Source organism: Theobroma cacao, chromosome 3 (assembly GCF_053813885.1).
Source record: "Theobroma cacao isolate CCN51 chromosome 3, ASM5381388v1, whole genome shotgun sequence".
In the NCBI taxonomy this organism is placed as follows: domain Eukaryota; kingdom Viridiplantae; phylum Streptophyta; class Magnoliopsida; order Malvales; family Malvaceae; genus Theobroma; species Theobroma cacao.
Window position 1 is genome coordinate 37325273 of NC_142641.1, and position 24158 is coordinate 37349430.

The window sequence follows — 24158 nt, forward strand, 5'->3', positions numbered from 1 at the left end:
CAGAGACTTCCGGTGATGCCAAACATCGCATCGTTTTCACGGGGAAGGGTTAGGAAACTGTGCCTTTAGGTTCTGGTCATTGTCTTCATGGGAAATATGCATTTGCCAAGTGAAGCTGAGGATGAGAATAGAGATCACCGTCATCACCACATACAAAACAGGTTGAGGAAATTGATTGAACGAAAGGACTTGAATATATGGAATTGAAAGGAGAAAAGATTCTAACCCTGGATGCAGTTAAGTGTCTTGTTGTACATTAAACAGCAACTGTGTTATCTACTATTCTTTTCTGCAAACAATAATAGAAAAATTGACAAGAAAAGACACCGAAAGAAAGAAAAAAACAAACCTCAAAGAGAGAACAAATGATCACTAGGTGGTACTTAGGGAGTAGAGTAAGAGCTTGAACGTTCTGATATAAAATGACAAAAATGTAAGGAGTCCATTAGGCCGGATTGTATGGACTCCCCAGCTAGTTTCACTCTCAGTTCTAGCTGGCTCACTATTCTGTACAACTTGCTTTCACATCAGTTTCAATATTAAGCCCAACCCTAGGGAGAAGTACAACAATCGTTTAGTAAGTCGACAAAAACAAGAAAAGAAACGAGAATCTTAATTTTAATCTGATACAATTTGATGAAATGGAAAAGAAAGAGGGGGGAGAGAAAGCTATCTAGAAGCAATTACACAGATATAAATGGAAAATAATTCCTTCCACTATAACATACTATCAATCACTTTTTCTTTTTGTTAATTAATTGTGCATTGGTGTCTATTGCAGTATAGTTGCTGGGCATGAATGTATTTACAAGTTACAAGAATAAAATTCCTGCTGGTTTTAGACAAGAATTATTCAGGCTTGCTGACTGAAAACAGAGGGGTTCTATTAGGGAATGTAGTACATAGGATTTGGTAACTTGAATGAACGACTGGACGGCGAGGAGCCCAATAAATCGCTCCATTGATCCCCAGAGTTACCAAGAATCCTAAATCCCTCTTCAACCATCTTACTCCTCTTTTCTGACTTAAATACTGTCGCTAGCTTGCCATGGTCTTCAGAGTCTCTGCATGGAATGAAAATACAGGGATCATTCAGAGATTATTACATCATAATTACAAAGCCTAAAGGCTAAATAGAACATTTCTCAGAGCAAATATAGAAGACATTGCTTCATGATAAAAGTTTCCGTTTCTTTGTTTATGCTAGACAACAGAAAACAAAAGAAAAAGAATGAAGAAGTGAAAACTAAGGTAAGAACGAAACGTCAAATGTCAACCATATAACTTTAACAACTGAATATAAAAGCATCTTCATCTTTTCTTGTATGCCTTTCTATCATTCAGGCATAAATTGTGCACAGATACTAGTTAAAATAAGATAAACAGCATGCAATAAAAAGCTGATAGCCACAATTATGCTACAAAGGAGATACTAGAGTTTACAAACAAAAAAAAAAATAGTAACCGTAGACTAGTGTCAGGATTGCAAATGGATTGGATCAAATATACCAACATCTTAGGCCACATGAAGCCAATAAATTGCACAATTACTACCTATTTTCAGTTAATAAGGGTTATTACCTAGTTAAATGCAATATAGAAAATATTAAAAATAAAATTTTATGGACAGAGTTCAGATGCTCAATGAATAGAGACTGAAACAGATATAACTACGATTTGAAACTACTGTTAGTATACCTGTTACATATGCTAAACCAACTAATAAAGTCCCTTCTGTGGAGGTGAACCAGTAAAAATCATGTGGCCAAGATCCTACGCATGATATGGTAAAATGGAAATGTACCCCTGGTTCTGGCAATGCCAATTTTTAACCACAGAAATAGCTGTAATATTACCACAAGTATGATTCCATAATTTCAAACCATGTTAGATGTGGTTTCAGAAACCATCATTGATGTAAGAAAACAAGCATACAGCTCCTTGGCATATTCTAAATGATCCAGGAACTAGGAACCTAGCAAAGGAGACCGCTACCTTAGCATGGACTACATATCCAAGTGAAAATATGAAACTGCCACCTATTCCAAGTCTGAATATTTTCTAGAAAGCCCTATCAAAGTTAATCCTTACAAGCTTCCCTTGCATTCCCTCAGGGAAACTAAAAAAATTCACATTCATACTTTAGCAGAGAAGCCCCCTGCTGGATTATCTTAAATATTTTCCCATATAGAAGAAAAATCTTCATTATTCTTCCTATTATCTCATTCAGCAAAGCAGAACTTGGTGCACAACCACAAAAACCTGATCTCTCTCACTGTTTCACCCCATGCAGGAAGGAATAAACAAAAATTTAAGGGAAAAAAAATGAGGTGGACACCAGAGTTAGAAAATTCCCAAGCATAACACAGATATGCAAGACAGCACACAATCAGCATGTCAAAAGGAATATCTTGTCTACACTTTGAGCATAAATACTGTCTCTTGGAAAGAGGATTCAGATTAAATAGGAAATCAGAAACTCAGAGACCAACATCTAGATCAAGGAAGCTGTCTACCAAGAAAATGTTAAGGCACATCATGGCATAGAAAAACTGGACTACTTGCTATAGACAGTATCAACAATTAGAACTCTATGAGAAAACAGATAAAAATAGCATTGCAGTCAAACACATGTCATTTAATAGAATATATAAGTAACCAAATTCACATTTTTCAATCAAAAGACTAGTGATTCTCACCGTAAAATAAGCTTGTCCCAACTCTGAAACCCTGCTTTGGTCAAATTTTCAATGGTAACAGACCTTTGCTCTTCACTTCGCCCAGTCAGTAAGAAAACCTTGAAGCCCAAATCTAAAACCATCTCATAGAGTTTCAGGCTGGGGTCTATTGCCGGTGCCATTCCCCTCTGAACCCACTTATCAAACTCGACAGGATAAAAAATCTCCAAGCTGCAAATTCCCCATTAAACCCATATTAGAAATTAAGCATTTCACTCTCACAAAGTCTCAGTGTCTCATACAAACAAACAACGTCCACAACCATTCAAGAGCAAAAAATATGTAAAAATCCCAAAGTCCTGTTAATCCAAATGCTGGTATTCTGTAAGATTGCTCAGGAAACGATTAATTGATGAGAAAACAAGTACCTAATTCGTTTTTCCTTTACTTTTTTCCACCAAATTAACAACCTAGTGCATGTTTACATTTCCCATATCCCAAAAAAATTATCTTTTGTAATCTAAAGTTTCTAATAAACCAAACAGCTCAACATTTAACACGCACAAACACACACAAGACACATAAAATTCCAAACAATTTTTTCTTTGCTGTGATCCAAAAATAGCACAACCATATGCGAATGATGCTTGATTCAACCTAATGTAAATAATATCATCCCCATTCTCTTCTCCCTTCGTACATTTACTCAGCAACCAAAAGGCTTGAGAACAATAGAATAATACCCAAAAAGTTCAAACCTCTTTACATAAATTCCTTAATTAGATTCTTAAAGTTAATGGACACGTGTCAATATACTTAATCCTAGAATCTCATAACAGGATATCCAAATTCCATATATCTTCTATTTTCCCACATTTTCTTAGCAAACAAACAACTTTTTAGAAAATACAAACAAAATAAAACCAAATTAATAACTTACCCATAACCATGCTCAGCGTAGTAAGGAAGATTGGACAGTAAAGTCTCATCGATATCAAAAACCCAAACATCTTTTCCATCACCACTCAGCTCCACGCTCTTGGCGTAAACCCCAGCCTCATTCGCAACCCTTTCGAGATCCATCGTATATCCTCGACCCGTCATGTAATCTTTAACATAGCCCCCACATTTCTCCGGAATTGTCTTCCAGGGACTCAAGTTGTTGGTTTCCACGGTAAATCTCCAGCTGGTACACTGTAATTGGAGCTCTTCATCGAAATTCTCGAACTGGGTTTCGATGCCTTCTGGGTATTGTATGATTAATGGTCTCGGGAGAAGGTGGGCGTTGAAAGTCTCGTGACAGAAAGTGGAAGATAATAAGGAGAAGAGAAGGAAAAGTTTGAAGAAAAGCATGATAAAAAAAGAAAAAAAAGTTCCTGGGTATTAGAGAACTTTGATTAAGAATTGAGGCAAAGAAAAAATATGGGTATTAATTGAAAGGGGATTTTATAGAAGGGAATCTAAAGAGATGGGGAATTCACAGAAATGGTAAAGCTGATTTTCCCTCTTTTTTTTTTCTCGGCGGATATGGAGATAAGGAAGAAAGTGCGTTTCTTTGGAGATGGGCGAGAGAACAGAAAAACCTTTTGTAACAGTAACGTTTGCTGGTCTGAAGAGGAAGACAGTAACGTGTTGTTCGAAAGCAAGAAAAGGAAAGCTTGCCTTTTTTATTATGTTTCTTGGTAACGAACACGGTTGCGTCGCCCTTTCTTTTCAAGCGCATGGATGGAGGGAAAGGAAAAGAGAGGATCTAGGAGGAGGTTAAGTGGGACCCATTTGGCCGGTGGCTCAGTTGAGAACGTGGCGATTTTTTACTGGGTCTCGTGATGTGGCGTGAAGATGACATGGATCTCATGTTAAATTTTTTTATTATTATTATTATGAACAATAAAGAATGCAGAATTTTGAGGTGGTCTTTATTTTGGGGATTTAAAAAAAATATTTGTAAATATTTAGTGACTTTCTTGGGTTTTAAGCAGAAAGATAATAACAATTTCATGATTAGTTAAAGGTTATACACAAGTAATTAAGCCCCTTAGAGGCCTAAAATCATCAATTATATTATATTAATTTTTATGCGAATCAGCATATTTTTGCGCTGTTATCAAATTTTAAATCATAAGCTTAAGCTTTTATAAGCATATGTTAGCAATTATATGACAAAATCCTAATTTCGCTCTTTAACAGTATGGAAACCCTTAAAAAAAGATTCAAAATCATGGACAACATGCACCTTTAATCTTATGGTATCTTTTTAATTTAAATAAATTGAAAACTTATTAATTTAATATTAAAATTTAAAATTATTAATATTAAAATATACAAATTTGTATTTTTCATTAATCTAACTTGCATTTATTATTAAAAAAGTAACCTACATTTATTATTAAGATGTGAATTCGTATATGAGTTGTTTATAAGAGAAGAAACTAAATATTATGATGATGTAATAAATCAATGATAAGGTGCATCTTTGATTTAGTGGGTTATGAGAAAGTTTTATATAATAATTTACTTCTATTAATTAGGACATGTTTTATATTTTCCATTTTGGAAGAGGATGTCAAAATATTGTTACCTTTATTTATTGGGAAAAAAATTCATGCAGTATGGAAATGGGCACCAAATGCTTGGAGAGTATCCTCAAAGCTTGTGTATTGATATTCTTATAGCAAACTACCTAGCTTTTATATACAATTGCAATTCTTTACACTGACAAACCTATTTCTTCCATCTAAAATGCCCATCAAAGCTGAGGGACTTCCTAAAAGGTAGTACAGTGTACAATGCTAGCAAAAACTGTACTATATTTCAAGTTCCATAAAGAAAGCTTCTCCGGTTGGAGAGAGGAAAATATCATTGTTTTCTGGACTTCCACTCCACAATTGCAGAAAGAAGATTGTAATTGGGTAGCAGGTTCTTATTTAACAAAGGCAAATTTGTCATTGGGGATTTATCATTCCCATCTAGCCATTTCTCAATTGCTTTGCGGTCGTAAGTGTAGCCGTCTGCAGCAACACATGGGTCATCCATTACTTCCTGTAAAACGGGGAACAAAGACCAAAACACAACAATTTCAATTAGACAAAGAAAATTGCAGGATAGAAGAAAGTGAGAAGGCATTATCTAGAATAATTAGGAAAGACCAGTGCACATGCTCAAGTTCATGTTCAGTTAGAGTAGCAACAACTATAAATCCTTGTCATATACTCTCTAGTTTTTTGTTTATTGTACATTCTAAAGGTGGTAGAGATTATATTGGCTTACCTTCAATATTGGGCAAATGAAGTGGTTAGGAGGTGCAGACTGCACTTTGGAAATTGAAATGCGAGCCCTATCTGCCACCTCCTTCATTCTCTCCAGTACTGGAAGTACTTGATCTTTCAAACCGGGTCTATCTTTGCGCCGAAGCTCTGCACAGCTCAGTCCCAATATAGCTAATTCCCTTGTTTCTTCAACCGGCCAAGGCCCAGCCTCTGAATCTAAAATCCCTGGTAAGTTACCATCATCAATTGCTGTTTCTACCACATGAGTTAGTGCTATTGCTGGCTTTGCAGTTAGCAACTGCAAAATTACCATTCCAAATGCATAAACGTCAGATTTTGGAGATATCAACCCAGTTCTTTGATACTCGGGATCTATATAGCAGAGTGTTCCGACAGGTCCAGTGTCCCTGTACATGGTGGATGATGAGAGAGGATCTGCATTAAGCATCATGGAAAGTCCAACATCACCAATCTTGCTGACAAAGTTACGATCAAGCAATATGTTTGCTGGCTTCAGGTCACGATGAATGATTGGTTCTGGCTTTGAGTTGTGGAGGAAATTAAGAGCTGAGGCTACTTCCCAAGCAATTCTGTATCTCTCAAACCATGGGATGGGTGGGGTATTGTTCTTCCGGAGCAATCTTTCCTCTAAGCTACCATTCTCCATGTACTCATAGACTAGGCAACCGTGATCAGGAAATTCAGGACATGCACCGAGAAGGAGAAGCAAATGTGGATGGCGAATTTTGCTCAAGATTTCAAGCTGAAACAATATACAAACACAAGTATTTAGTTGCAATTTTTTTGGTCAGATCACCTCAGGATCACATATTGTCCTAAAACAATAGCATTACACCAGAGGCATAATTAAGGTTGCATTCTATTTTAACAGAAAAACATAATAAGATGCAATGTTGCCCACATTCACAAGTCAGATAGTCGAGACAATTTCCACGTGATTATTGAAAGAGCAAACTCACATAAGGCATATGAAATTCCACATCGATTTTCGTTAATTATCTATGAACTATGATGGTTTGGTTTTATCCAAGAAATTTCATACCTCCTGCTGGAATTGCTTAGTTCTACTGTTCTCTTTTGAGCGGAGAACTTTCACTGCCACAGCTGTATGATGCAACATGCATTTATAGACAGTTCCATATGCTCCCATCCCAACTTTAAGATCTTCAGAGAATGAGGACGTAGCTGACACAATCTCTTCCCATGTGAACTTTTGGTATTGCTGCACAGAACCTATGAGAACATTTTCAAGCTTTTCCTTCTCTTTAGCATCGTGAAAGGCTTTCATCTCTGCTTCTCGCCTCTGTGAAGCTTCTCTGTCAGCACATTCCTTCACATGCTCAACTTCTCTTCTAGCAGCTTCATACTTCTCCTTCTCCTGTCTAGCTAATTCTTCAGCTTTCTCCTCCTTAAAACTTATCTCCTTAAACTTCATTGCCTCCTCTAGCCGATGTTTTCTTAGAGCATTCAACTGAGAAAACACAGTGGTGGAGCCCATTAGTGTTAACAGAGAAAGAATTGGATCTGTCTCTAAACCTTAATATCCTTTTTTGACCTTACACACTATAGAGGGTTAGTTCTTAAAAAGAGATTGGACCATAATGTGAAGTTCACCCCAACTAGAATATACTGACCATTCTATCAGTTAAGGAATTCATTATAACTTGACAATTTAAAATTTATGCATTCAGATGAGGAAAGAAGATTGTTAGAACAATTTAGAAAGTAAGAAGCTCAGCAACAACTAATGCATTCAGTAAATTCTGGGAAATAAAACATCAGGAAATATGGCTGAAAACCTTTGTTGAGAAGGACCAGTAATGCTAAATGGCAGCAAAGATTTAATTTTCTTTGAAGTCTTAGATGCATTGAAACTTCAACCACAAAGTAAAAATAATAATAATAATAATAATAATTTACACCACAATAATTTCAGGGAGAACGCAAAGGTGATATTATGCAACTAACCTTCCGAGATGCATCAATCGTCTCACTTTGAGCTATTGCATACATTCCTTGAACGTGTCTGAGTTCAGTTCTCAGCTTTTCTAGCTCAAAGTTAACATATACCTGCATATATGATTGTAAACCCAACTTAGCTCCAGTGTAAATGTAAATGTCACATTGACCTCAAAAATAAACCAAAAGGCACTACTCTTTTTAGTAACATCACAGCTTTCCTTGCTGAAGCATCTGCTTGAAACAATGCTGCTGCTTAAAGATCAATATAAATGCAATTACAACAAATCTGAAGTTGGTCATGACCGTTGCTGAACTAATGTGTATTATGTACTATACTAAAAGACTGAAAAACATTAAGCAGAAATCATTTAAGCACTGTGCTAATTCGGGAGTTCAGCCATGCATATTTGTTAACTAAATAAATGATCATACAAAATAATGAAATACCTTTCTTATTAAGGCTATCATGATGCATTCTTTAACAAATGTTAAAAACTACCTTTAGTATCTATTACCTGAAGGAAGAAAAAGCTCAAACAAAAAATCAACCTAAGCTAGGCCAATTATGATCTCATAGGGGGTACCAATAATGTGCATTAGTGGATCCTATTTTTGAAAAATAAAGGCAACAGCCACCTGATGTTCAGAGAAAGAATTGTCTGTCAGCACATCTGAGGTAGAAATTTGATCTGATAAGACTGATTGTTGATCTGTTGGCAAGCTTCTGCAACTAGAACTCCGACTGACTGCTTGTCTAGTTTCTGAACTGCTACGACAGGTGCTCATATCATCCTTTCCTGCCACAATGTCCAGAGAATGACATCTAGAATGGTTGATATCAGGAGATCTAGACTGGGTGGACTCAAGCGATCTGGACTGGTTTATCTCAAGAGAACTTGTACTTGAATGTAAAAATGTCTGATTTATGGTTGAAAGTGCTTGAAATCGCTGCACTGGTAGGGAAGGAGAATGGAAAGTAGCATAGGATGCAACTGAGCCCAATTCTACAATTACAGAAAACAGCAGTGGAGGTTGTCAATGAGTTTTACAGACTATTCCAACACACCACGAAACTAGTAATCAGCATTTTATTCAGATTAAAAAAGAGTTAGTATTATATCTTTTAAAAATTTCAACCATATCATTTTTCACAAGAAGTCCTAAAGATGGTGAATGTCAGTTGCTGAAGTTTTCTGTTACACAGAGAGAAGAGGGAAAGAGGATAAATCAAAGAGTTCTAAAAAAATATTCAATTCTGAAAAATCAAAGTGCTTTACAAGAATTTATTTTAAATCTTATAATTGCAAAAGGTGAAGCATAGCTGAAAGAACAGGTATAATATACAAGGTTGTCTTACTCAAAGTATATGGACTGCAGAATAGTGAATAATCAAATTGGCAGGGAAATGACAGTTAGGATTATTAGTCATCCACTTTTTTGTGTTTCTCTTTTCTATTGTTCAGAGAAAACAAAAATTTCCCTGATGCAACAGTGTTTTGCATTCCCCATTCATATTTTACAACTCAACAAAGAATACAGTCCTTGTTTTCGGCAAGAAACATTAGCATGCTTATTATTTTATCATTTGCCAACAGGCAGTTGTGTGTCAATCTTTAAGTGAAGGATATTTGTACAAGTACCTGTCTCTGAACTGAAAGTGTAACTTGATGAACTCTTGCAAGAAACACTTGTTTCACTACTGTCATCTTTAGTGCTTACATTTGTCTCCGAATCAGATGGTCGAATAGATGACAACTGTCCTTTTGAAACAGCGTAGACTGTACAAAAGCTTGGAGTGCAGACCGAGATTCTTGAAGACAGATTATTTTTCTTAAGCTTCCTACAGATATAATCATGTTAACAAGATTATTGGTGAAGCTAGCACAAAGCTGCAAATAGAGAGAATAAGAGTATACGGATATGCAAGATCAGCTCTTTGATGTTCACTCTCCTTTTCCGGAGAGAAACAGGAAAAATCTGATAATGGTTGCTCGATACTGAAGAAATGAAAAAGCTAAGGTAACATCATTTCTAAAAATATGAAAATCAGTGCTATCTAATTAATTTCTATCTGGCTTTCAGTTTTTCGTTCTAAATTAATTACTAGATCCCATACAACTAATTCATAGGAAGTTCAAATACTCCCATGTAACCATACAGGGTTTAGTCAGGCTACTAGATCAATGGTCAACATTAACAATTTCCTTTTTTCACCACTATATGTATACATACCTTGTAAACATCCCGCGAGATGTAGCTCCTATAACAAGCTTAGTGATAGTGCTCTTGGTAACCTCCTCTGCTATTGCATTTGCCACATCATTTGATTCAATGACTATAACATCAACTTGCCCCTAGATTTAGAATTAAAGCAAATTTAGTTGAGGTTTTCAGCATACACAAATAATAAGATTCAGTAGGAAAAATGAAGGTACCTTTCTTTGAGCACACATTTTCTTATAAGGAAGAAGCATTTCATTTGTCTGCCACTCCACTTCCTTCTTATAAGCTGCAGCTACATCATTTCGTACTTGTGAAATAGGAATGAAGTTCCCCACTAGAAACAATATGAATTAGTCAATTTACATTAATTCTTAGAGTTTTATTGGCTTGAATAGTCATTTTGAAATTGTTTACCCAGAAATCAAACCTTAAATGTTAGTCCACTTTGTAAAAGGCATTTTTCCATATGTTTGTCAACATATTCACTAATTGAAAACATTAGACAGCCTATAAAAAATTCAAATGACAAAAACTTTTCTTTGGGACACCATTCATGCTAATTATGTGCAAATTCCAATAAGCTAGAACAGATATTTCAGAGGCCTATCTAAAGGTTCTGCAAATATTAGTTAAGCTATGAATAGGTTTGGAGATACAAGTCAACTTATCAACCCTGAACACGTATAATCTCTATGAACCTGGACTTACTTGGTGTAGGAACAGTCGTAATCTTTGCACGAACATGTAACAACTTAAACATGACGTTTTCCTCGGTAATGAATTTCTCCAATGCCCATTTGACCACATACTTGCTTTTTCTATTTCCATTGATAGCTATGCCAATATTTAACGTTGGAGGAGGTGGCAGAACCGGAACCGGTTCACCTTCTGCTTCTACAATTTCTTTCTTCTCCATTATTCTGCCACTTTCTAAGACTCTGAAGCTTTACAGAAAATACCGTATTAGAATATTTGTAAAGAGATGGATTGATTGATTATTGATTGTTCATTAGGAACTGCACACCTGACTGGACTATTAGGAAAGAACTTGCGAATATAGAAATCTTTTCTGGAATAAATCATGATACTAAAAGGCAATAGTGCTACTCAAAAGCCTAAAAAAAACAAGAAAAGAAAAGAAAATGCGTTCTATGAAGCATGTCCTGGATAGAGAATGATACTGCCCCCACCCACCCACCCCTTTTGCTTAGAATTTAGTGCCATGTCTAGAAAAAAAAAAAACATCAGATTTAATGTTACACGGCTTGCCAGCAACCCACAGAGATTATATATACAAAAACAGTGAATCAAGGCTGCTTAAAGAAACAAATCTATGGAAATGAATCTAGAAGACCAAAAGAACTCATTAAGGCAATCGAAAAGGTATGATAACATTAAATGAGAAAAGAATTTCATGGACCACAATATCTCTGCACCTATCCACATTTCGCATTATCAACAACTCTCTGTTTTCCATTAGAAACCAATTTCCGGATTCCAGGACATGAAATTTCCCAACCAGAAACATAACTTTGAAACCAATGCTTAAGCTTAAAAGAATCCATGTGTGAAACTGTCAAAAGAATGATGCTAACAGCAACGACCAACAAAAAGATAGACATACATGAAAAACAGAACCCAAAGTCAGACAACACAGAACTGGTAAAAGCCCCATGAAACGAATACAAATATGAAATCCAAAGAGAACCTGGACGATAAAAGAGAGTAACTAAAACATACCAGTTTCCTCTGCAACTCGAAACATTCAAGCTCCCTCTAGTTCGAAACCCACCATTTTTCTTCTCGGTTGGGCGTCAAACCAATACAATGAAACAACTTAGTTTCCCAGCACTATACCAAACTATATCACATGAATGTAAGTCCGGGGTTAGTTTAACCTTAGACAGATGAAGTTGACGCAAAGCAGAGTGTCCCCACAACCACTTTCTTTTCGCTTACTCTTACTAGATATCTATATTCAGATTTCAAAGGCTACTGTGCCGTGCAGCGTTTACCATTCCTATGATAGCAACAATTTCTGTAATTTTTAATTGGCTTTCGGTACTGCTACTTGGGTGATGATTATCTATTGTTCAATGTATCGGTTTGGCTTGGGGGTGGTTCTTTATGTATACTTTTCAAAGGGATTGTTTTTGTCCTTGTTAAGCATACGCCGCCTATTGGTTGCTTCTGATTATATAAATTCCAAATATGAGTGTATTCCTTCTTAGAAAATCTTCAGAAATTAGAAAATCTTCAGAAAGGAAGGAAGATGGTAAGAATTTCAAAGAATTTGAGTTAAAGCTGACGCTGACCCCTGACACGTTTTTTTGTCATTCCGAAAGGGTTGTTTGGGTAGGGGAAGGAAATTTCTTAGATGGAAACAAATGAGAAAGAAAGAATAAAAAGCTTGCCTCTTTCATGGAGGCCCTCCTTTCAAAGTCATTTTCAGTGTCAAATGGTCAAATCCCAGCCAGTTCACATGAATCTCTCACTTTGCCTTTCCTTAACAGTGAGTTAAAGCTTTGTCATGCAGGAGAAGACATGTGAACGTAAGGCTACCAAACAGGAGCCCATCAACGCGTTTTTCCTTGTACTGAAACTACGCTTACATTTCATCAACCTGACAAAGTCAAACGATGCAGTTAATTAACTTATAGGTTCTTCCAAATTTGTCAAAATCTATTCATCGAAGAAGCGGTCAATACAGTGCTTTGTCCACATGTTTTTACTTTTATTAGAATCTTGTTTCAAGATCATCCTGTCTTGATGCACTGCCAATATCTTCTGTCTAAGACAGTACTAGCATTCCCTTTTCCTGTATAGTTGCTTGAAACAAAAATGGGGATTAGGATAAGAATTTTGGGTTATCTTAGTTGACTTAAAACAGATTTAAAGGAGGCAAGAATTTTGGAAATTCTAAAACAGATATACCAAAGTAAACAATTTTTCTAAACTTCTTTGTGGTTATAATTTCTAATTAAGGAAAGATACTGAATATATAATTCTTGTGGAATAAAAATGTAAATAAAACCGAAAAACTAACTTTAACTTGTTCATTACCACTGTTCTTTGACACTATGAGTTGGTTTCTTGACTTCCTAGAGAAGATTAAATTCGTGAGTAATTTTGTGCAGTAATGTTCGGTATATAATTGAGTTTGAAGGTGACTTGCTATTAAATTTTACTGTTTCTTTGACGCCTGTTCATGGTGCACGCAAGCATTGACCTTACTGTGACACACATGGGATCTTCTCTTTATCCAGGAAAGAAGACCTACTTCTAAAAGGGTGTAGCGTGCCCAGGAAAGCAAGAACTCCAAGAATCTATTAACTTGGTGTTGGTAGAGAGATATTAGGTTGGCGTTGCACTTTTTTTATTATTAACAACTCTCAGTCCATCTAATGTTTTTTCTTGTTGTACTTTAACTCTGTTTATTTATGCCAATAATGAGCAACTTTGGTGGCAAGAACCCTACTAATCAGAAGTTAGTTGAGTATTAATTTCATCCAAAGAAAAGTTGATTGAACTTTCCCAGAATATCAGAGAAGACCAATTAATTGCTAGCGTGTTTTGTTAAGAGTGGAAGGTGAGAGACTAGGTAACAGGTTGTAAGCTACGAGAAAGTCCGGGGGTATGGCCCGGGATGACAACCAGGCAGGTTCAACAAGTCAATTGCACATCCTTTTCTCTGGTGAAAAGCCAGTCAACCCATAAGGCCGCTGGTTGTTTAAGAAAGAGAAAGTTGCCATTGATCCAACAAGAAAATTACTACAAACTGTTACTTATGGTATTCAGATATGCAACACGTGTCATTAACCCTGGTGAAGGTCAAGGCAACACACTGCATATAGTGGAAAATAGGGGTGAGCAGGTTCGAGTTCTATATTGACTTTGTGAACATTTAGGAACTTGTTGTCAATCAAGTCAAGAGGGTTTTATATATTTTTACCTTTTTAGCTATGCCAAAAAGAAAATAAGGGCAGGAAAATCTAGTTATATTGAAAGGTTCGAGTTCACGAGTCATATGGAACAGCAATTCTGAAGAGTGTAATATCTGTGAATTTCCAGATGGCTACAAGGAAGAGGTGATAAAGGATAGAGATATGTAGAATTATTAGAGGTTCAAAACACAGGATTTAAACTCTTTTACATTTATGAAAAATCCGACTGCAAATGCATGATAATTCATATCATAAAACCTTGTATAACATATAGGCCACAGATCAAGTCCAAGAAGGCCTGGTTAACTACCACTAACTACTAAGACGGTAACTTTTTCCCCGGAAGGCAACACCATCACCTGAACTAGGCTGACTTGCAGCTGAACTATTTGCTTGGGCCTGCCGCTCCTGCTCTGATGGCGTGCTTGTTCGCGTTCGATTACCATTTAGTCGGAAGCTTCTTCCTTGGAAAGCAACTCCAGCAGATGGATCACGCTGCACTGGAGAATTTACTTGGATTCCCTTCCCCCAATATGCTACTAGTTTGTGACTGGAACAGCTCATTAAGGACTATAACAATTCATGATTTAAGTAACGTACTCAAATATGTCCCAAGCAATTAGCCAATCTTCTGGCGCCCCTAGGACTTGTCTTTACGTGGATCTCAAATTTAAGAAGGCATGCATTCTCACTTCTCGGTCAAAGAGGGCGCAGAAATAACAGTTCTTAAGAGCAAAGCTAACGCATTACACTCAAGAAACGTAGAGAAAACAGAAGGAAAGTACGAAAAACAAAAGATGAATAAACATAAGAAAGGATACACCCAAAGAGGGGTCTTGAAAACGTACTTCCCACCAGCAAGAGGATGCAGTACTGTCAAAAAGTAATAAAGATGCCCTGCAATCATCCCAATAATATCTGGCATTAAACGACTCCCAAATATCAAGTCCAAAGCTAGAAATGCCCAAGGTAGATAAAATCCCTGCATTAACAAAATCCAACAATTAGAAACTAATGAGAGTTTCCACAAGATACTTGTGATAACACTTAAACGAGATGCAGATTTTTGTTTAGACAGACACTGTGGAGCATAAAGGAAATCATGCTTCTTTAAGGATAAGCTGAGAAGAAGAAGCAGCCTCTGATTAAAACTGACAATAGGTGGAGAAGCCCAGGACTACTAGAATATGAAGACAATAGACCCTGATGATCTGAGATTTCCTTAGCACCAGCATTAGCATAATCAAAACTCCTAATTTGACTAAAACTTTAGGGGAAAAAAAACCAAGCATACCTTCAATGTCACTATACCATAGATGCTGATTTGTGCATTTGGAAACTCACGGCTCCATACATAGACGATCATAAAAACCAACGAACCTGCCATGAAAGGTGTCCATAGAAATGGAATAGCACCCATCACCTAGATTCAAGCAGAAGTATGGCATTATTTTCATTTTGTGTAGATTGATAATTGAGAATATTAGCCTAAGTGCTTTGCTGATAAAATAAGGTTGTTTTGTAAGCTGAACGAAATAATATTTAGTACTACACAGGGTAATGATTATAATATAAAAAGTGTAGGGATTGGAGTTGAATATTGCTGGCTTTAGAAATGAAGACCAAAGAAAATAAAAACGGTATGCTGTTCCATTTTACTTACCAAAAGTGACAATGCTCCAAAGATCAACATCCAGACATAGTCTGCTGTTCTCTTGTCAAAGGGCCCTTTCTCTAGTAAGACACCGTACCTTGCTCTATGCAATTAAACTTGAAATGGTAAGGAAACCTAACCTTTTATCTTTCGAAAGTAAAGTATTTTCTTCTCTAACTAAACATGATACCATATAGTTTTACATAATGATGGTGCAAATTTATCTCTCTCCCTGCCCCTCCTCTGCCCCCCAAAGGACAAAAACTAAAGAAAAAAGAAGCACTATAAAAAGTTTCAACTCTCGAAATTGTTTTCTATCCATTAAAAGATTAGAAAGAGTCAGCTTTCTCACATCATTATAAGATGGATGGCGAAAGAGGGTGAAAATGGCCCAAGGAGGAAGAAGTTGATGATGAGCCTCCAAACCTGCAGCAGAACAATATCCGTGATCAACCACTTACTAAGCTCTCCTAGTTGTGAATTGGATTTAAAAAACTGGCTAACTAGTTTACCTGGAAACGTTTGAATACATCTTCGTAAGAGAGTGCTATGTTCCAGGGATCGTAAAGACCAAGATACAAGGCGGATGTGGTCATCAAACAAGCCACTCCATAGAACTTGCTCACAGGCGGCAACGATTCATAATATCTGAACAAATTTGAAGCTTATAACAATTAGACTAACATTAAAAAAATGATCAACATCCAAGAATTTTAATGTAACATTCAACCGATAAGCTAAACATGGTGAAAAAGAGAACACATGTAATCCAGACAGAGGGAGAGATGTTACTGTGCTGGTGTAGACATTGCAAGAAGTATAGCGCCTTTGGTTGTGTAAGAGGGAAAGGATTACGCTTTAACAGATAGAATGGGTTTGCAGTTCTTGTCTTTGGTGGTGGCAGCGGAAATTCCAAAGACATGAGTTTGGAGGCAAGATAAGTCAAGACAAAACCATATTATTCCTAGTCTCCGCACTTTGGACCGACCATTGCTGGTGCGGGTGAATGTGATGTGACCTCTTGGTTGGTTCAGTGTTTGAAAATTTCTTCTACTCCCAAGTTGACGTGACAATGACGATCATTCTCAGCAATAACAAAAGTTGACAGACTTGGACTAATTAAAGATGGTGCCAAGTTTCATTTTACATAAGTTCCTAAAATAATTTCTATTATTTATAGTCCATATTCATTTAATCAAATTATTTACGTAGTTGCATTCATATTTTCAATGTCATAATTATACTATTTACAGTTTAGTGGATAATTTCTTTGTCTCCCTATTATTTCCATATACAAGCACAAGGTTAAAACAAATTGTATTTAAAAGTTTCCATCTATAGCTAAAACATAGAATATAGAATGCCAAGGAGTTGGGGTTCACTAATGAATAACAATGCTACGATGTCAAGCAAAATTGAGAAATTAATACGAAATAAAATTCATACATAATGTACAATGCTGTTCCATCATAACCATACTAATTTCTTGCACTGTAATATCAGCCAACTGATGACCTCCTTAAGGCCACCTTACAAACCCTGCTGATGTATATCATCAATCACTAGACTGAATTTTTGATAACACAAAAACTGTGTTTGTATGGAGTGAATTACTTGACTGCTTTGATGAGACCATCTTTCCTACGTCTTCTATACCTCAGGACCAGATGCAAATAAGCAAACCAGGCCACGAAACACTTGCGCTGAAAGTTTGTGTGCTTCAAAAAGCTCACCATCCAGATTCCAGACACTCTCCTTGCCGAAGGACGTGAATGTAAAAGCTGGGGTCTGGAAAGAATCATTAACAATGGCAACAAAAGAGATCTTTAGGGTAACACAACAAAGATGAGACATGGCAAGAAAATATACCTTATGATGTTCCACAAAGTCAAAATTCAGGGGGTTTCCGCCTTTCCTTGCCAGCTGAGTAAGGTGCCTGTGGGTATTGATCATGATTCATCACTTAAAAGCAGTTCTTTTAAGGATGAAAAACTATGCAGAAACAATACAAAATTTGCAAATGCACCAATTTAGAAGACACCCTGGATTCCAAAAATTTTAATAACTAGGATGAGAGAGAGAGAGAAAGTGCTTCATATTACCAGAGATATAAAGCATGAGGGCAGTCTTTAATTAATAAAAGATGCAGGAAACCATCTGAAAGGTGTGCATCAGCCACCAAACCATCAGGTGCTCGTTCATTTCGGTTAGACATTATGGCAGCCCCAACACTGAGAAATTGCCCTTTAGATTTCAACCACCTTGTTTCTTGTGGACGCATGTAAGGTGTTGCAGGGGAGCTTCTTGCGGAAGAATAAACTGGCTTTGTATTACACACATTGCAATTGACTCGGCAAATAATTCTTTCAGACTTCTTTCGTTTCAAGCTCCGCACCTTATCAAACATCCTACTTGCATCTGGAATTGAATTATTCTTGTCTGATTCAACTTCCAGGTAAGCTACTTCGGCTTCATATGACCTTAACGAAATAAAAAGGTTACCGTGACTTAGCATGGTGGGCTAACTATTATATATTAAGGAGCACCATTTGCAAGAAATTGTCGTTGCTAAGACAGGCCCTTGAGAAGGGAAATCAAGCTTAAAATTAATGACAAACATTAACAAGCTGAGATAAAAGTGCTATCTCCAGAAAGAAAAACTAGTTTGAAATAGGCAGCTTAATAGATATTTATATTGAAGACTTGAAGTCAATATTATAGGACCTGAATCCAGCTCATCATTTCTTATTTAGAAGGGAAAATAAGCTCATTTTTTTCCTAAAGCAAGGCAAGGAGTTGAAGGGAAAATTTTTGCCAAATGCATTATGATAAAAACAAAAATTGAAATCCTTGAGTGCAAAAAGACCAGTTTCAAAGGCCTTATACAACAGAAGGGGAACTTATCATTCCAAATTTCAGACTTCACTGCAGTTCTTTCATAACTACAAATTGCAAAAAATTCTTGATGCTGACAATAAATTATGTGAGGAATGCCACCAAAACCTAACTTCATTGCTCTACGAACTCATTAAGTTAATATGAGAGGAATACCTGTGTTTCAAAAACACTTTCGTTCCAGCATAATCATAACGTTTGGGGCCCATCCACCGGTATTTTTCACTCTCTGCAATGACATCTCCATAAAATCCATACCTGATAAATTTCACTGATGAGTTGTAAAGAGACCATCAGGGTAATTCTATAAGGAGCAACAAAAGAACATAAGCAAACTAGGATGCCTTTCAATTACACTGACCATGCTTAAATATCATAAGCATACTCAATAGTTATTAACTAGCAGACACACATGCTAGCAGCAGCATGTCTGCACATGAGTGAAATAGTAATCCATACTTGTACAGTGCACAGAAAATAGTAATATAGTACTAAGCTCTGGACCCAAAAGGCCAGAAACATTTATATGCTAGTACTCTCATAGATTCATGAAATTAGTTATAACAAGAAATTACCCAGCGAAAGAAGCCGCATAGCGTACACAAGGCTCAACCTTTGAGGAAGATGTAGTTTTCCACCTTACAACTTGAGCAACATCAAGGCACACTCTTTTACCCAGGACAATGTGCAGGGCAGATGTTATAGGATCTCGAGCGCCAGTGGTGCTGCAAGAAATAAATTAACAAAAATGTAAAAGTCAAAATGAACGACATCCATGATTAGCTACATGGCTTTTCAGTCAGATATTATGTTTATGCCCATCAGCAGTAGAAATCACATACCATTTTCTTAAAGAGATTTGACACATAGGCTCCATTTGTTTCGCGAATATGGACTTCCAGAAAATGAACTATTTTCTAGAAAATGCATTTTCTGAAAGGATGATATTTTCTGTTGTTTGGATGACTTTGTGAAGAATATTTTCTATTGTTCGGATGACTTCTCAGAAACCAATTTCTATTTTTAAAATTCATATCATTATTAAGTAAACCCAAAATCAATAATCCCAAAACCATGTTTAAGCTTTAAAAGAAATCTTCAAAATGGATTATTCATATATAATCCTGACACAATATTTTTTCCATCACCATAGGAAATTTTCATGAAATTTTCAAATTAAACAAAACCCATAAGTTCATGAATAAGAAATGGGTAATGCAGCAAATGAGAAACAACATTTTTTTCCAAGTTTTCAAGCCAGCTGAATCATCTATTAGGTATAGAATCATTAATTCTCCCATTCAAGCAAAATTAATGACAATTAATTGGAATATCAAACTAATCCAAAACCCAAGTCAAGCTAATTAGAGTATCAAATTAATTATATAAATTTATATAAATGAAGTCAAGGAATTCCCGAAACAAATGAACTCAACACCAAACAAAATCTGAAATAAACAGGAGTTGAGTGGAAAAAAAATCAAAACCCATACAGATTTAGTTGGAGCATCTAATTTGAAAAGAAAAGAAAAAAGTGTCTTAATTGAGGAGTAAAGCAGAGATGGAGTGACACTAGAAGATGGTTGGGTATGGAACAAACTCGTCGGAGATGTTGCTGCTATTATGATAGGGCCCTTCAGTGGTGGTTCAATTTGCTGGCTGCTAAGGAGGAGTTGGCTGATATTTGCTATGGCTTGCATTGATGGAGGCTGGCAATTGAAGGCGAAAACTGAGATTTGAGTTGGCTTGAATTGCTTTGAATATGGAAACAGAGAGGAGGGCAAAAGATCTTGGAGTTTGAAGTGGGAATAACAGCTACAGAGGTAGTTGGAGATATTACCGTTGGTCACCATTCATGAGTTGCTGGAGTTGAGAGGTTGGGTTGACTGGGTTAGGACAAGGTGAGGGTTTGGTCATGAGGTTTGGAGCCAGGGGAACTTCTTTGGAAATTCTTCTGCCTTTATAAGGTGGAAGATAATTTCCGTTCTTTTACCACCTTTTTCATTGATTTTCAACACATTTTCCTTTGACCTTTAGATTTTCTGGCTTCCAAACACTAGAAAATGCGGAAATGAACTTCTGGAAGTCCAGTTCCGTGAAACAAATGGAGCCATAATGTATATGTTAATACCTAGCTATAATTACACCAAAGTAAAGTCCTGGGACAGGTGATCTGGACACAAGTCCTAACAATTAGTACTTAGCATAAGTGACAGCTCTTAAGACTTAGACCCACACATGCTTGTCAGACCAAGACATTAACCACTGCATCGGACAATGAGCCCTACTTTTGTGTGTAACACACTTAGATGAACTAACATGCAAGGCACAGAATACAAAAAGCAGAAAGAAACCAGAGACCAAAGAACTTTTTTAAAATGCCACAGATCCTTCCATCTACATTATGTTGAACATCAAATCCAAAAATATAAAATGAGAAGGGGAAAGAGACTTGTAGAAGGCATTTAGTTATATATGAGTATCTGACAGAAAGAGGCATTTTGATAGATTGGAGTCATCCAGTCAACAGTCACTTATTTCTTTAATTTTCTTCCCTCCCAGTTTAGCAATATTAACCACTTTGAGCAGCCACTTAGTGCAAAAATATCAAAGATTAGGGTAGCATCCATATCCAAAGCAGAATATAAAGTTAGGCACTAAAACTGGACTGTATGCTGAGTAACAAACTTTAAAATAATCATCCAAAAGGCCTTCCACATACATCCAAATGCTCAGCTACAGACGTATCCTAACTATTTTGAGTCTTAAAATAAGAGAAAACATAAGGAAGGAAAAGTCATAAGAATATACCATATCACAATGGCATCCGTTGAACCTGCAGGAATTATCCCAAATCTAAACCTCTGATTAGGGAGGGGATACTCAATTTCTTGATCTGCATAATTATTAAAAAATTGGTCAGGTTTCAAGCAATGATATATGTAGATAATCTACAAAAAAACCACCACTGAGTAAGGGACAAACAACAGAGTCCTTTATTATCACCGTAGTTTGTAAAGATATGGTAAAAACTAACCTATGGAGCGAGAACTATTATTAGTTCCTGTAAATAGATGTAAACAAGGTTATACAGGATAAACAGAACAACCACAAAGTTGACTTTCATGGAAATATAATTATCATGATACACACCCAAATGAGAGAATCCTAATTCATTATGTGCCAAACTGGGGAGAAGAGGATAACTCTCTTCGTTGTGAGTCCCAGAACCCGCTCCAGCTGGATCATGAACTAAGGAGCTGCCATCATTCCCCAGAGCATCAAGAAAATCTGAAGGGGCAGGAGGGAAAGGAGCTTTATGCCTCGAACGAAGATAACCATTAAGGATTTCATTGAAGAAACCATCACCACCCTGCAAATTAAAAAATAAAATAACAACAGCATAAGTCATGTATGGAAAATACTACTATAAACTTACCACAGTGTACAAACAGATTAACAATTAAAGAACAGAGAACAGAACCAAATCCACCCAAGAATGGAGTACAAAATTCTAGAAATAGGTCATTAGGTGCAGTTACTATCTACAAAAGCTTTAAACTACATGTGTACTACTTAGACTCTGCAAACATGAACCTGAAGTTGACAACATTTTTATTATTTCAATCGACTTAGCAACTTACATATGATGAGGTACATTTAGTTGAACTACTCTAGGTAGAGGAAAGATGCATATGACATCATGACATGCAGGTATCCAGTCACTTACAACAGCTACAGCACCATCATATGAATTCAGCTCTTCATTTGTAGTAGATGTCATCACATCAAATGCATGTCCAGCCCTCTGTGTTACAATCACCTGAAATGGAAACAATAGTTATTGCAGGATAACTACTCATGCTTGACTTAGTAACAGGTACTAAGTGGACCTTTATCATTTGGATTAGTGTGTTTAAATGTCCATGATAAGCAAAATGAATATTAAATAAGAAAATATGACATTTAATCATGTCAACTAAATACTGTGATGCTCATTACCTAAGAAATACCTATCTGCATTCATTATGTGGAAGTTTACCTTCGTGTTTATTTTAGCACGTGAAAATATAGGAGCCACAGTTTCCCAGGTTCTCAGGCCATTTGCTTTCCCACTCATTGGATGAACAAATACCTAGTTAAGGGGAAACAAAACAAAAGATCTTGCAGATAAGTTCTCTTCAATTTGTCACCAGAAATATATCTTGAACCACAACTTTTTACAAACTATAGAAGACATATACCAGAAGATTCTTTGGTCTCCCAAATTCCTTATTTAGAGAATCATTAATTTTATTCATCCACATCTGACATGTCTGCAAGTCCTTGTGGCCAAAAGTGTACACAGCCAGGACCCAAAGGCAAGGCTGCGACATAGACTTTTGAAAAGAATGAACTATGAAGTGGTTCATCTGCATCAGAAAGGAAGACAAGTCATTGAAAAATATTATCATTGTATGAGAAGGGGACAAAGAAGAAGAGTAATAAAAACGAACCTCGGAATCATGAGAGTCAGTCCCGAAGAAACATTCTCTAGCACTTGTACTGATTGATTCTTGAATCATTCCACCATGAATCAACTCTACAGCATAGATATCAGAGAACTGTAACTCTGTTGTGGTTTTAGTTGTGATTTTAGGAACAAATTCAATCCCCAAACAAGTTGATCCACACTGTTCCAATAAACAGATGAAGTCGTCAGAAGCCAAATATGACACTATATTTTATACGTGTAAAACCAAGCTCAAAGAAGCGGAAAAGAATCGAGGATCCTTTACATGCGATGTCTTTTCTCAACAATCAAAGGGTATCTCAGCTCATAAACTTCAAGAAGGGAAATGGCAAAGAGACAAAAGCCCATTTTCGTATCACCCAAAATAGGTACAAAACTAATAAATTTCAAACAGGATAACACAATGATAATACGTAAAAATCAAAATTTGATTTGAGTAGTTACTATTCGTGTATATGTAAATCAAGAAGATAAAGAAAACTTACATTATCAGAGGAATCAAGCGCTTCCCAAGACAACCCGTCTGAATTAAGAGTGAGAGTGACCTCTCCGGTATGATTCAACAATACATTCGAACTCAAAGAGGATGCTTCACCTTCAACTTCCGCTTCTCGTTGGGATTTATCCCCAGAATTACAAACACCTCCATTTATTTCCATTTTATTAGATTAACAATTATTAGTACATTAAATTTATAAAAACATAAAAAGAAAGGGATTTCTGAAATAAAAGTCACTAGATTTTTTTTTAATTGAGTTGGAATTAAAGGGTCCCCTAAACCGGGTTTCAAATGAAGAAAATCCCAGTTTAGAGACAAGGTTTTTTCTTTTGTTGCATTTTTGGGTTGTTGACTAGTTGTCCTGCTGAGAGATGCAAAGTTGGCATTTCTACTTTTCTAAAGCCCCAAATTTGAAAACTGGGTCAGGAGGATTCGGGTTAGGTCCAATCTCAACCCGAATACTTTGCGTCTTTGAGGTTCAGGAGCCGTTGAATATTGGCGAT

General features: G+C 36.3%; 4 protein-coding genes across 9 annotated transcripts; all 4 read right to left on the reverse strand.

Annotated features, from left to right (window-relative positions):
- Positions 1-694: 694 nt before the first annotated feature.
- LOC18605303 (HAD superfamily, subfamily IIIB acid phosphatase) lies at positions 695-4370 on the reverse strand. Its single transcript, XM_007038236.3, has 3 exons — positions 3619-4370; positions 2700-2909; positions 695-1064 (listed from the first exon to the last, which is right to left on the reverse strand). Exons 1-3 carry the CDS (start codon positions 4029-4031, stop codon positions 887-889), a joined length of 801 nt encoding a protein of 266 aa, XP_007038298.3. The 5' UTR covers positions 4032-4370; the 3' UTR covers positions 695-886.
- Positions 4371-5308: 938 nt separating this feature from the next.
- Positions 5309-12394, reverse strand: LOC18605304 (U-box domain-containing protein 35-like). Of its 2 annotated transcripts, none has more exons than XM_018118358.2 (10): positions 11891-12394; positions 10859-11088; positions 10363-10484; positions 10160-10281; positions 9568-9767; positions 8564-8931; positions 7934-8035; positions 7008-7436; positions 5946-6707; positions 5309-5717 (listed from the first exon to the last, which is right to left on the reverse strand). In XM_018118358.2, exons 2-10 carry the CDS (start codon positions 11064-11066, stop codon positions 5535-5537), a joined length of 2496 nt encoding a protein of 831 aa, XP_017973847.2. In that variant the 5' UTR covers positions 11067-11088; positions 11891-12394; the 3' UTR covers positions 5309-5534. The 2 variants fall into 2 exon arrangements, with proteins under 2 accessions (XP_017973847.2, XP_007038299.3); XM_007038237.3 differs by having other exon boundaries at positions 10859-11094.
- A 1845-nt stretch (positions 12395-14239) lies between these two features.
- Positions 14240-16680, reverse strand: LOC18605305 (derlin-1.1-like). The gene is made up of 7 exons (XM_007038239.3): positions 16541-16680; positions 16261-16396; positions 16101-16174; positions 15758-15851; positions 15389-15517; positions 14916-15076; positions 14240-14644 (listed from the first exon to the last, which is right to left on the reverse strand). The coding sequence occupies exons 1-7, from the start codon at positions 16555-16557 to the stop codon at positions 14407-14409; spliced, it is 849 nt and encodes a 282-aa protein (XP_007038301.3). The 5' UTR covers positions 16558-16680; the 3' UTR covers positions 14240-14406.
- A 473-nt stretch (positions 16681-17153) lies between these two features.
- On the reverse strand, positions 17154-24035 carry ACD5 (Diacylglycerol kinase family protein). 5 transcript variants are annotated; one of them, XM_018118402.2, is made up of 13 exons: positions 23642-24034; positions 23140-23316; positions 22888-23055; positions 22686-22778; positions 22374-22466; positions 21797-22016; positions 21681-21707; positions 21455-21539; positions 19219-19368; positions 18800-18901; positions 17851-18228; positions 17618-17684; positions 17154-17529 (listed from the first exon to the last, which is right to left on the reverse strand). In XM_018118402.2, the coding sequence occupies exons 1-13, from the start codon at positions 23813-23815 to the stop codon at positions 17359-17361; spliced, it is 1905 nt and encodes a 634-aa protein (XP_017973891.2). In that variant the 5' UTR covers positions 23816-24034; the 3' UTR covers positions 17154-17358. The 5 variants fall into 5 exon arrangements, 4 of the variants coding, with proteins under 4 accessions (XP_017973891.2, XP_007038303.3, XP_088660585.1 ...); XM_007038241.3 differs by having other exon boundaries at positions 17154-17536; XR_016025273.1 differs by having other exon boundaries at positions 17440-17536; positions 17618-17740; positions 23642-24035.
- Between the last annotated feature and the right edge of the window lie 123 nt (positions 24036-24158).